General features: G+C 40.2%; 1 protein-coding gene across 1 annotated transcript in view; it reads right to left on the bottom strand.

The window, feature by feature from the left end:
• The window catches only part of UQCRQ (ubiquinol-cytochrome c reductase complex III subunit VII), a 39,481-nt gene that overhangs the window by 19,459 nt on the left and 5,769 nt on the right, over nucleotides 1–14,253 (bottom strand). The window contains exon 2 of the mRNA XM_085896422.1: nucleotides 4,628–4,781. Coding sequence (XP_085752548.1) covers nucleotides 4,628–4,781 — 154 coding nt within the window. The remainder of the gene's footprint in view (nucleotides 1–4,627; nucleotides 4,782–14,253) is intronic.

Here is a 14,253-nt window from a genome sequence, read left to right as displayed (position 1 = left end):
TGGGGTTTATGAAGAACTATCAAGACAAGAGGAGGATGTTGATAATACAGTGGTAGGAAGTGAATTCAATATTAAAAAAATCATCTTTTTAGATATACACATTCTAAAATCAAACCCTCTTAAAGCTTCTTCTTATATTGAATTACCAAAAGAAATAAAACTAAAGAAGGCAGTTGTTAATATTAAGAACAATGATAATAAATGTTTTCTCTGGTCTGTTCTTGCTCACTTTCATCCACCAAAATGTAATTCAGAAAGAGTAAAACAATATATGAAATATGAGAATACCTTGGACATTAAAGATTTTAAATTCCCAATGCCACTAACAGATATTCCTAAATTTGAGAAAAAGAATAATCTTTCTATTAATGTATATGGATTAACGGATACAAACAAAGTTCAAATATTAAAAATTTCAAACAACTATAAAAATGAAGAAACACACATTGACCTTTTATATTTTAGTGTTGGAAAGAATTCACATTACACATACATCAATAATTTATCAAGATTAATCTCTTCTCAGGTATTCAGAACAGCAAACAAAATATATCCTTGTAAGCGATGTCTTAATTCATTTCATACAAAAGAACGATTAGAACAACATTCAAAATATTGTAGTAATCATAAATCAGCTGTAATTACAATGGCTAAACTGGTGAAAAGATTTCTTTTGAAGATTATAATAAATCTATCATGCACCCATTTGTGATATACGCTGATTTTGAATGTATCCTTAAAAAGATAAATACTGCTTCTCCTAATCCAAAAGAACCATATACAAATAAATATCAAAAACATATTCCTTGTGGTTTCTGTTATTATATCAAATCATCTGTTGGAGAAAAGTATAACAAACTTGAACATTATCGTGGAAAAAATGCTTCACAAGAGTTTGTAAAACGATTAGAAAAGGATTGTATAAGACTCACTAAATTAATGAAAGAAACAAATGAACCGATGAAATTAACCAAAGAAGAAAAATTAGAATTTAGAATGAACAATATCTGTCATATTTGTGAGGGGGAAATTAAGGAGTCTAAAGTTAGAGACCATTGTCATCTTACTGGTAAATATAGAGGTCCCGCTCATTCCTGTTGTAATCTTAATTATAAATTACCTTCTTTTATTCCAGTCTTTCTTCACAACAGCGCCAACTATGATACACATCTATTTATAAATGAACTTTCAAAAACACCAGGGAATATTTCTGCCATAACAAACACAAGTCAAAAGTATATTTCATTTTCAAAAATGATATTCACAAAACCTTTAACTCGTATTAGGTTTCTAGATTCTTACAAGTTTATGGGAACACCACTAGCCTACCTCGCATCAAATCTAAGCTCCACGGACTCTTTTCCAAATCTTAATTCATTCTTTCCAAAAGAGGAAATTCTCACTAAAGAGGAAATTCAGATTAAAGAGAGAATTCAAAGTAAAGAGGAAACTCTAATTAATGAAGAAATTCTAACTGAAGATGAAATTCTAATTATAAAGAAAATTCGAACAATGAATGAAATTCTAACTAAAGAGGAAATTCAGATTAAAGATGAAATTCTGATTAAAGAAGGAATTCTTACGAGAGAGGAAATTCAAACAAGGAATGAAATTCAAAGTAAAGAGAAAATTCTTACAAGTAAGGGAATTTATCCTTATGATTATATGGATTCATTTATGAGATTTAAAGAAACACAACTTCCTTCAAAAGAAAGTTTCTATAATAACCTTTATGAAGAAGAGACAAGTGATAAGGAATATAAACACGCACAAGAAATATGGAAAATATTTAAGATAAAGAACCTTGGAGAATATCATGATTTATATCTAAAAACAGATGTTTTATTGTTAACTGATGTGTTTGAGGCTTTTAGAACACTCTGTCATAATAAAAATTGTTATGGATTAGACCCTGCCCACTATTTCACAGCTCCTGGTTTAGCTTGGAGTGCAATGTTGAAAATGACAAAACAAGATATAGATTTAATCAGTGATGTTGATATGCTTTTGATGATTGAGAAGTCCAAGAGAGGTGGAATATCACAAGTATGTTCAAAAAGATATGCGAAAGCAAATAATAAATATCTCCCAAATTATGATAGTGAAAAAGATAGTAATTATTTGATGTATTTTGATGCTAATAATTTGTATGGATGGGCAATGTCTCAATCTGTGCCTTATGGTAAATTAGAGTGGGTGGAAGAAAAGGATTATGAAAAGGCTTTGATGAATATTGTTATTTCTTCTCAAGAGGAATTGAATGACGAAGAAGAAGGTTATTATTTTGAAGTTGATTTGAGGTACCCGAGTGTTCTTCATAATAAGCATAAAGACCTTCCTTTTGCATGTGAGAAAGAAACCCCAAAGAAAGAATGGTTCAGTGATTATCATAAAAGTTTTAATATTAAAGGCAAATCAACAGAAAAGTTATTAACAACATTCTATGATAAAGAGGGATATGTTTTACATCAGAGAAGCTTGAAACAGTTTTTGAGAGAAGGAGTGAGAGTAGCTAAAATTCATAGAGTTTTAAAATTTAAACAAAGTCCTTGGGTGAAAAAGTATATTCAATTCAATACAGATATGAGAGCAAATACAAAAGTAAAATTTGAAGGGGACTTTTATAAATTAATGAATAATGCTGTATTTGGAAAGACTATGGAAAATGTTAGAAACAGGCAAAACATTAGATTCGCAACATCTTGGAAAGAAGCTTCGAGATTGATAAATAAACCAAGTTTTGAGAGAGAAGAGGTTTTTTCAGAGAACTTTTCTGCAATTCATATGAAAAAGGAAAGTATTGTAATGGATAAACCAATTTATATTGGAACAGCAGTTCTTGATTTATCAAAGATATTGATGTATGATTATTTGTATAATGACTTAAAGAAAGAGTATGGTGAAAATGTTTCATTGTTGTATATGGACACTGATAGTTTTATCCTAGATATAAAAACTGATGATGTTTATGAAGATATGAAGAAAAATATTGGAGTATATGATACAAGTAATTTCAGCAAGAAGAGTGAGTTATTTTCCAAAAAGAATGAAAAGGTTATTGGTAAGTTTAAGGATGAGTTGGGTGGAAAAGTAATGAGTGAGTTTATTGGATTGAGAGCAAAGGCATATGCTTATAAGTATGGTGAACAGATTGATAAGAGGTTAAAGGGAATAAAGAAATATGTAATAAAGAAATCAATAACTTTTAGAAATTATTATAATTGTTTGATGAATAAGAAAGAAGAATATAGGAAAATGAATACAATAAGAAGTTATAAACATAACATATATAGTGAAGAAGTAAATAAAAAGGCATTAGGAGCCTTTGATGATAAGAGATTTATTTTAGATAATGGAATAGATTGTGTTCCATATGGATATTGTATGATCGAGTGAATAGAATAGATTGTGTTTTAACGATGGGAAGATGGGTTGGGGTTTTTTAAGGGCTACCGCCGCGTTTTTTCACAATATATAAATGGTTAAACCAAGTATTAATCAAACTAAAGAGTGGAGAAAATCTCAGTCTTGGTATATAAATGGAAAACATAATGAATGTGAAAAATATCAAATAAGTTTTATTGAAAAAATAACTAAAACAAAGGTAAATAAAACAAATAAGCGAATTAATTGAAAAACTAGTAAGTTAGAGGATGTAAAGAAAAAAATGAATATCCTTGAATGGACTGAAAACTTTGATGGTTATCAATTGAACAATGAAAAAACAATTTACTATAATCTCAAAATGATATGTGGCTCAGGAGGTGGCCAGATGAGAGCATTAAGAGAAGTTTATCATTTCGTAATGGCACAAAAGGGGTATCTTAAAAAATATAAAGATTCAAATGTTTTGTTTGTCAATATTTTAGATGGGGATTATTGTGCAAAGAAAATTAAACTATTGAAGGAATTTGAGAATGAACAAATCTTTATAGGTTCAATGAGTGAGCTGTTCAACCCCCAGGTGTTCAATTCAATGAGGTTCAACCTCCAAGTTAAAAGGGGAGACAAATAAATATACCTTGGGATAAAAAGGGGGTTTATTTTTAGGGAAAAAAAAAAGGGAATCGCTGAAAATCCCCCATTCATTTACATGGGGAAAAGTGAGCCAGAATCAGTATTCTTACCCTACTGACGTCCTTAAGGTAAGTCCTACAAAACTGTATGATCAAAACTGATGAGATCGAAAATTGAAAATTTATGTCATCTTGTGACGTCATTTAGACGCACTTCCGATGATGTTACGTCAAATCCGACACTACATATCCGAAAGGTATCTCGTCATGGAACAATATGGCGATGGTTGCATGTCGATAGCTGTATTATGAAGGAAGTTATGCTCAAAAGAGTGTTTTTGACCTTTTCATGACCTTGACCTTGACCTTTGACCCGATCGCTCCCAAAATCTAATCAAATTATCCTTGGATACCCACGAATCATCCCACCAAATTTCATGCAATTCGGTTTAATACTTTCTGAGTTATGCGAATAACAAACAAACACACATATTCACAAATAAATAAATACACAGCGACCAAAACATTACCTTTCACAGAATGCGAAGGTAATGATTGCAATCTCCTTTATGCTTCATGCATGTGTACACACAACACACGATGTTACTTACGTGGACCAATGCGAAAAATCTGGCCCCGGAAACGACGAACCAGATTAGGGAATCCATTGGAGAAGAAGTTGGGAAAAGCCCGTTGCTCGAACGGAGATAGGCTGAAGGTGATGATGTGCCTTATGTACGCCAGCTGACCAAACGTTTTTCCCATCTAAAGCACAGACATTGGACCATTGGAATGGGTGATAATTACTTCAAAATAACCTTATTCATCAAGGAACAAACAACTTTAGCTCGAAATATAAAAATGGTGCATGAGAAGTTAACGTAGCAACATGAACATAAAAATGATTATATATTCCAGAATATATTAAAAGAGCTTGTAAATCAAGGAGAGTAGGAACAAGTATCAGTTATTGCCATTAGTCGCTGTTCATATGAAACATGCAAATCACCTGGTCAATTTGATTAGCGTGCAGAATTTGCTGCTCAGACAGGAACCACAATCAAAGCTCCTCGAGAAGAACAGACCACTTGCTACCCACAGTACAATCAGGAATTTGGAACTTCACCCAAATGCCGATGATAGTTCAACTACTCTTCGTAAAAGACACCGTGGAATCTATCATTCACTAACAAATACTGGCAGATGGAATGCCCAGTTTCACATCCATCTGAGGGATGGCACACAATGATGCATCGCCCTTCCTGAAAAACACCAGGATGACAGTTAATAGCCGATTTGAACCCACTTTGGCTCTGAATTTGGCAAATTGTACTGACGTCTCAGGATTGTTTGTCCCAAATGCACATGTGCATTTGTAAAATTCAGTCAGTCTGGCAATGAAACAAAATTGAAAATGATTCCAAACAGGAAACTTGCTATTTTTAGGGACACCATAAAGGACACAAACAAGTCAAGAAAAATGAATACGTGTTAAATAATACGCTGTAAAAGAGGGTGCATCAACGGTGGTAAACTTCAGATTCATTGGTGTTTTTTTTCTACAACCTTAAAAAACAACTATTAAAAGAAAACAAAAAACTTATTTGATTTCAATTTAATTATATGTATAGAGCAAATATAGATAGTGCTCAGAAATGCAAAACAAGAGTTGAAAAGACCTTTCCAATGTCCTTTTCTCAAGACTGCACGGGGTAAGGTGTTCTAGTTTTTTTACGATTCGTTAATGATATTGTGACATCCACGGGACTTGAACAGTCCCGCCAACGTAGAATTAGCCGAAACGATGGAGGTGGTTTATTTATTTATAACCCAAACATGGCGGTTCTAATCGCTCTACCGCAAACGGGACGAGGAAGGTGGCACGAGTCACTTTTCACTGAGTTGATGATGTTTATTTGTTTTTATTATTAACCAGAAATAACAAGACTCGGCAAGAAGAGGGATCCGGGGCGATTCGAAGGGATGGTGTGGGATCGGGCGTGGGGAAAACACAGACAATTCCAATGAGTATACAGATCTCAAACCCTCTAAGGCGCCAAGCGCGCGCTCACACAGAGACACACACACACACACACACACACACACACACACACACACACACACACACACACACACACACACACACACACACACACACACACACACACACACACACACAAAACGTAGCTATTTCTGGTGGTCAGGCTGGACCGTGGTGTGGACGCAACTGTCCCTGGATTGGCGTCGGACAAGCTGGCCTTGCTCTCGTCAGGGGGGCAGGAGAAACCGTGGTGCTGTCGACCTCCTGGTCTTGGCCCAAGTCCGCTCACAGCCGCCAGGGAACCAGTTCTGGCGCCGAATTGCCAGCAGGAGAGGGAGGCAGGTCCGCCCGCCGTTCGACCCCGTACTCCGAGTCAGCAGAACCCCAGAGCCAACCAAGGTGAGGCACGAGGCTCAGCAAGGCTCCAAGACACGATGAAGAACACGATCGAATCAGCACAACAACAAGCACGCTCTCCGCACAACAGCCTCCACACCAAAAAAACACGATCTTTTTGTCCCGATCTTCTTCCTCTTCCTTTTCGACCCCGAACAGAACCTTTTTATCCTCCCGTCCTCGTCACTTCCAATCAAGCCGTTTTATTGGCCCACCGCCGTCGCCTTCCGCCAATCGTGATCACGGCGTGGAGCCATCCGCAGCACTGTCCTGTGACGTCACGGCCAGCCTCCAGGGACTACTAAAAGGGGTTTACGCAGACACACTTACCCTATCCCGTGTCCCTATCTAATTACGTGACAATTATCATTTCCCCCTTGAAGAAATGAACATTTACTAGACAACTTATCACCACTGAATTTCTACTTATTACATCGAGATCCTGGTACACTCGAACAGCATGGCATACCGAATTAAACATCCTAATTACCCTTTGAATGCATACCCCCCCCCCCCCAAACGTAACAATATCTTAAGGGTTTTTGCCGACAAGAAAGATTCATTTAGAGATCAACAGCCAGAGGGATTGTGGGGTTACAGGATTCGATTTAAATTTTGTGTGCATGGTCCAGAATACGGAAACTCAGATTTAATGCCGAGTAATGTGTAACCTTATCCATTTCACCTACTCCACGAGTGGGGACTTTCTTAAAGAAGCCAAACAGCAGAAGGACTTGGGAATTTTAATGTTGAATGACTCAACATCAAGTGCTCATGTGGCAGTTATTGTTTAAAAATAAATAAATAAATAAATATAAATGAGTTGAAACTTTGTACAAATCTCGACTCTATCCAAAGGCGTGTTCAGTTACCATATTTCTTGTAGAGTGCTTGCCAAATGGCTTAAGCACTCAAGCAAGCACTCCATTTGAAATTGTTAAGGAACGGCTGGCTTGGTAAGCGCGAGCAAGCTGCTTGGTAACTGAATCCATCCCAGGGGTGTGTTCAGTACTAAGCAGTCGTTCGGCATAAACTGCTTCACAAGCTTCTCAGAAAACGGAGCAAGCAATTGAGAGAGGGTGTTTCGTTATGTGAGCAAAAATGGCCACCGTAGCCGGATTCAAACCGATACCATGACCAATGAAATGTTCAGAGGCATACAGGTGCAATGTATACTCATAATATTATTGAAAATTGCATTCCATACTTTTATTCTTACTGGAAGTAAGAATGAGATTATTTTTATTCAAAATTTTTAAGATCTACAAACATGCAAAATCCCCACCCCTTCCCCAAAATGCACAGTGGGTCCACAGATAGGAGGAGCCCCCTGACCCAGCCTAACTCCTATTTCTTTATCTTTTCCTCTTCCTTGTACTCTGTGGCCGCTGATAATGCAATCAATTCGTTTGGCGAAGTCACAAGAGGACCGAGTAAAATTGAAAAACTACCGACAGCATGGTTTCCATGGAGACCGCCATGTTATTAAGTGGTGCAGAGCGCTCCGTTCCGTTGGAGTGCTTGCTTGGCAAGCTGCTTGCTAACGAAACAGGTCTTGAGTATGCTCGGTTTAAAAAAAAAAACAATTTTTTTTTTTAAAAAGCACAAAGATCTACTATAAAAGTCTCAGAAGCGATGTTTACTCATACCAAGAGACTATAGTGTTGTGATCTCTTGAATAAAGAGAACAAATGCCGATCTGACAGATGTATCAGCAGTTTATGCTAATGCATGCGCACATGGGTGCACCGGGCGTGGTTAAGCAGACAGGTGACCCCACCCCCCATGTTCTGATGCTGTGCTGTGCTGTGCTGTGCTGTGCGGTACCCGTGTCAGAATTAAACCTGTTGTTCCCGCTTCAAAGCCTTCGTCCCTGTCCAGTGAGTACATTACAGTGGCGACGAGGATGTCTTCGTGCATCGGCATATTGCAAGAATATGCAGTGGGGGGGGGGGTAATTGGGAAGACTACACCGATCGTCTGAAGCAGTACTTCGTGGAAAACAAAATGGATGCCGACGAGGACGCTGAAAAGCGGAGGGCTGTATTGCTGACCTTATGCAGTGCCCTGACGAACAGCTTCATCAAAGATCTTCTTGCCCCAGCCAAACCTTTTGGCAAGTCGTATGAAGAGCTCGTCTTTTCATGAGATTGACATCACCCAAGACCGGGTAAGATCGTCTCAAGATATAAATGTTATACCCACCATCGTCAAGATGATCAGTCAACATCCGAGCTTGTAGCCGATTTATACCGACTCGCCGAACATTGTGAGTTTACAGATAAATAGGAAGAGATGTTACGTGATTTCATTAGAAGAGGTATCAATGACGACTTAATTCTGCGGAAAGTCCTCGCTGAAACCGACCCCAATTTGGCTAAAGTCATGGAAATAGGCACTGAGTGTACGCAAACTGCCAAGAGCCTGCGTGTGATCTCTAACAAGTCAAACGTTATTCAGCAGGACCCATCGGTTAACAAGGTAACTTTTGGCTTCAAGAAAAAGTGTTTTGGAAAGCCACCAAATTCACCTCCACCTCCTGACATTTCTGAATCTACCCGGAAGGTGGGGTAACTTGTTGGTGTTGTGGTAGTAACCATTAAGTTTTCCAATGTCGTTACAAGAATTATACCTGTGACAACTGTGGTAAGTGGGGACACTTGAAGTGTCGTTCTCGATCCAAGTCGAAGAACTTGTCTCCTGCTTACCACATTGGGGTGAACCCTGATGCAACTGACGATAGGTCACAGAGCACATCCTGCAGCCGAGAGTCAAGTGAGGAACTTCGTGAGGTTTTCTCTGTTGGAACAAAAAGCTCCAATGCTCCAATTATAGTTGATGGAACAATCAATAAGATCCCGGTGAGGATGGAAGTTAATACCGGTGCTTTCAGATCGATTATGAGCGAGAGCAAGTTCACCTCCATATACCCTCCGACAAAGAATCCTGCACTACGGCCTGTATGTACTGACTTGAGAACATACACCAAGGAGATGGTTCCTATAGTTGGCTCAGCTAACGTAACTGTAGGATATGGAAACAGCACTCATGTACTATCACTACTGATAGTGCGTGGAGAAGGACCAACCATCTTAGGCCGAGATTGGTTACGAATAATCAGACTTAATTGGAGTGACGTAAAGTCTCCAACTCTGATGCAGGATACGAAACCGTGCTTAACAAGTACCCTGGCCTGTTCAGCGATGGTGTTGGCACCTTAGCAGGGCCCAAAGTGAGTCTTCATTTTTCTTCAGATGCTCAGCCATTGTTCCATAAGGCTAGACCTGTGCCCAACATGATGCGATCAAATGATCGAATGTGAGCTTGACAATCTACAGAGTTAGGGCATTATCTCACCAGTCGAGTACTCTGACTGGGTGGCACCTATAGTTCCAATACTCAAAGCAGATGGAGCGGTGCACATTTGTGGGGACGACAAAATGACGATCAACCGCTATTCAAAGTTGGATAGCTACCCTTTGCCCAAAGCAGAGGATCTGTTCACCACTCTCGTGGGTGGCCAGACATTCACCAAGCTCAACATGACCAATGCCTAAGCTCAAATGGACCTCAATCATGATTTCACATCCTAGACATGCATTCCTCTGTATGTTGACCTACTTTGGTAATTTCCTGCTTCAACGAAGCACAAACGTCGAGCCTTCGCATTTTCTCCTCAGGAAAGGCGTTGTCTGGAAATGGGAAGCTGCCCAAACAAGAGCGTTCAAGGCTGCTAAAACCATGCTGCCCTCCTCGCCATTACTTGTCCATTACGATCCATCCAAGGAAGTTATTCTCAGTTGTGATAGCTCTTCATACAGCATCAGGTGTGCGTTGTTGCAAACAACTGGAACCGGTAATCTCCAGCCTGTTACGTATGCAACATTAACCCGATCTGACACTGAACGTCGCTTTGCTCAAGTCGAACGAGAGGCATTAGCGTGTGTCTGGGGCATCTTAAAGATGCACCAATATGTCTTTGGAAGACATATTTCCATTGAGACTGATCACAAACCCTTGTTAGGTCTCCTGGGAGAAAACAGAGCCATTCTGCGCACGTCATCAGGTCGTGTACAATGTTGGGCATTGACCCTTGCCGGTTATGACTATTATCGGTTTACCGCCCGGGTAAGGAAATGTACTGTGCTGATGCGCTCAGTTGCTTGCCGCTTCCTATAACCATTCCAGAACCTCCACAATCTTGCGATATCATTCATCTCATGGCTAACGTCATTCACGATGAGGCACCTGTAACCACGAGGCAGATTGCTTGTGCTACCAATTGCAATCCAGATTTGTCACAAATTAAACGCTGTTATGTCAGGTAATTGGGCATCACTACAGGAAGGGATGAAACTGTACCTCATCTGGAAAGATGGACTCTCTATTGATGCAGATTCCCTGATTTGGGGTAACCAAGTGGTAATTCTGCCTAACCACCATGGGAAATTTATCAGTGAACTCCACAATGTTCATCCAGGCATAGTCACCATGAAAGCAATTGCCCGAGCCCATGTTTGGTGGCCGAGTTTGTACAGTGACATGGAGTCCATTGCACGCCATTGTTACACTTGTCAAGCCCATGCCAAGACACCGCCACAGTCTCTATTGGCCATCTGGTCGTGGTCATCAAAACCATGGTCCAGACTACACATCAACCATGCTGGTCCATTTCAACGGAACCATTTCCTTGTCGTAGTTTACGCCCACTCCAAATGGATTGAAGCTCTCGTGGTGCCATCCTCATCCTCTGCTGTAACAATTGAAGCTCTACGTACCAGGTTCACGCAACAAGGTATTCCAAACTCCATTGTATCAGATAATGGATTGTCGTTTGAGTTCAGAGTTTCAGAACTTTTGTAAAATGAATGGCATTAAACACTACATATCTGCCCCCCTACAAACCTGCCAGTAAAGGTCAAGCTGAACGTGCTGTTCAGATCGTCAAGAATTGCCTAAGCCGCGTCAAGGAAGGCTCCATTCAATCTCGTCTAGCTCGTGTATTGCTCAACTACAGCACCAGACCACATGAAACCACCTGAAACCTGCCAAGCTTCTGATGGGTCGTGAATTAACAACACGGTTATCATTAGTGCACCTGGACGTAACGGTCGAGGTCGAAAATAACAAGCATCAACAGAAATGTAATCACGACCAAACGTCTGTATACCACAACTACCAGATCAATGATCCTGAACAAGTGTTGAACTCCGGATGTGGAACCCAGTAGTTGTCTGGCATCATGATCAATAACATTGGTGAGATGATGTTTCTTGTGAAGTTGTGTGATGGTAGATGCATGCGTAAACATGTTGACCAACTCAGGTTACGTCATGGGGAGCCCAACATTGAACCGGCTCAAGTGCCTTTGTCACCCACTCTTGTCTTCACACCACCTGATTTTGCACCTGAGGTGTTTCCTCATGAAAGCTTTTCACCCATTCATGTACCTGAACTCCTTCCCTACCTTGCACCACTTATTGAGAAGCCCACAACAGTCGCAAGGACAGCCCTCCACTAGCCCTGAGAAGATCAGCTCGTGTCTGTAAGCCTCCTGAGCATCTTGATTTTCATATACGTATGTATATATATATATATATATATATATATATATATATATATATATATATATATATATATATATATATATATATATATATATATATATATATATATATATATATTTGTTACGGTTCTCAAAATTGTGTGCATACAACATACAGTTGTCCCGAGTTAGTTATGCCATTAGTATATGTGTAGATGGACCCCTTCCTTGTGTGTAGTGGGAAGACACGGAGGTGCGTTATGATGGGCTATAGTTAGAATTAATAAATCAATTTTTCCCCTTTTATTTTATTTCCCCCTTTTATTTGATCCACGGTACCTTCATCTTGCTTGCTACCCTCGTCTCGTCTCCTGAGCCCAAATCTCGACGGGCACTTTGGGCTGGACAAGCGCTTACACCATCTACAGAGACTCATTTTCCAAGGCAGAATCCCAAGGTTTGTTATAGTAGCTGCGCCACCATTCACCTTCCCAAACCCAGACACAGCGGTGTGGGCGGTCCTTACCAGTGTCTGCCCGAAACCCCGCCCAGAAAGGCGGACCACATGAAGGCCCGGTCCAATCGGGACGGACAATGACGTCGGCTTTGCCATGGCTCCACCCCGAACTCTGTGATCTATAAAGTACGGGACAATCCTCAGAGTTGAGTTGGATGCGAGGGAAGGTTGTCATTGGATTTTAAAGGTCACGGTTGGTTTTTGAAAGGGAGAAGTCTGAGTTGGTGGATGCAAAGGACCTTGACCAAGCCTCTAATCTGGTCCTGCCGACTACTCATCTCTCGCCTCTTTGAACTCCACCAGACACGATTACCACACGAACGGCTGTGGACCGAACTGCACAGCTTTTGTCGGGTGCCGCACCACGGAGCGCCCCTTCCCTCGAAACACTCAGGTACCAAAAACTGTGACCTCAACTCCCTCCCTCCCTGACTGCAAAAGGTCCCTTTTCTTTTCTTTGGGTTTATTTTGTCTGAGTGCGTGTCTGAGTGTGTTGGCGCCTGTCCGTTAGATAAGCCTGTCTAAGATCTTCATTGTTGTAATTATTGCTTCAATTAATCTCACGTCAAGTCTGCACTGTGTCTGCTTTTATGAGTTGCTTGCATAATTGTCGCACCACACCTCTCTCAACTTCCCCTGCGTAACACACCCAACAAACCTTTTTCCTGTGCCACATGCTTTTCCTCGCTTTATTGTAAATAAATCATTGTAGAAATGTTCCCAGCTCGTCTTTGTCTTTTCCTCCATTGGTCCAGCATGGTTCGAATCTGAGTTTAGCCGGGTCTAGAGTCCCTTTATAGAAACAGTAGCGACATAGAGGGTCCAGAAAAATCTAGTCAAGTGATTGCGTGGAGCCATTTTGAGTCCATGGCGGACAGGATCGGACGCATATCGGTCAGCGTTTTAGCGTTCCCGCTGTACGCAGCGTTCTCATTCGTGCTCTACATCGATTTTACGACAAAATGACAGGTCGTTGTGCCTTTGGGTGCACAAATAGAACGGAGAAGGGAAAAAAAGATGTATAGATTTCCATCAGATGCTAAAAGACGGAAAATCTGGGAGAATGGAGTCAGTCGTGTTGGATGGAAAGCAACTTCGTCAGTTCTCTGCCAGGTCAGTGTGATGGTGGTAATGGTCCCATATGCATATATTTCTGTGCTGCGAGTGAGACTGGCCTTTGCTTTGGATTTCCAGGCTTGTTATTCATTGATCGTGGATTAACTAGCACTTGAAGGGTAAGGCATCTTTATTTCAAATTAAATTTGAGTTAGAGTCTTCAAGCTAGATCAATTAATATAGGGTCTAGATCATGTCTCCAAAGTCAGACTCAAAGTCAAAACAAAAACGAATGAACAGAGAACGGATCCGGGCTAACTCGGCCCACGGGCTAACAAGGCCCACTCTTCAAAGGCAGGGTTAGGGTCAACACTAACCCTAATTCTGACCCTAACCATAACCTTAAACCCTAACCCTAGCTTTTAAGAGTAGGTTATGCCAAAGATTTAAAATCTATTGGTGTGGGTGTAGACTGCCTGATCTCAGGATACTAAACAGGTCGACACCCCACATGAGCATAGAAGGGAGCCCATCTAACTTCTGAGTGTAGAATGGTTGGGACTGGCTTTAAACCTTCGGCTTATGTTATAAACATTATTTAAAAACTTTCTGTCCACTAAAGCCGAAGGTAAAATGTACATGTACTGTACATGTACATGTACATGTATAAGCAGGGAGGTGA

Source organism: Eptatretus burgeri, chromosome 1, assembly GCF_056783735.1.
Source record: "Eptatretus burgeri isolate ZD-2024b chromosome 1, Ebu_testis_v1, whole genome shotgun sequence".
Lineage (NCBI taxonomy): Eukaryota > Metazoa > Chordata > Myxini > Myxiniformes > Myxinidae > Eptatretus > Eptatretus burgeri.
This window is presented reverse-complemented; position numbering and strand designations above follow the sequence as displayed.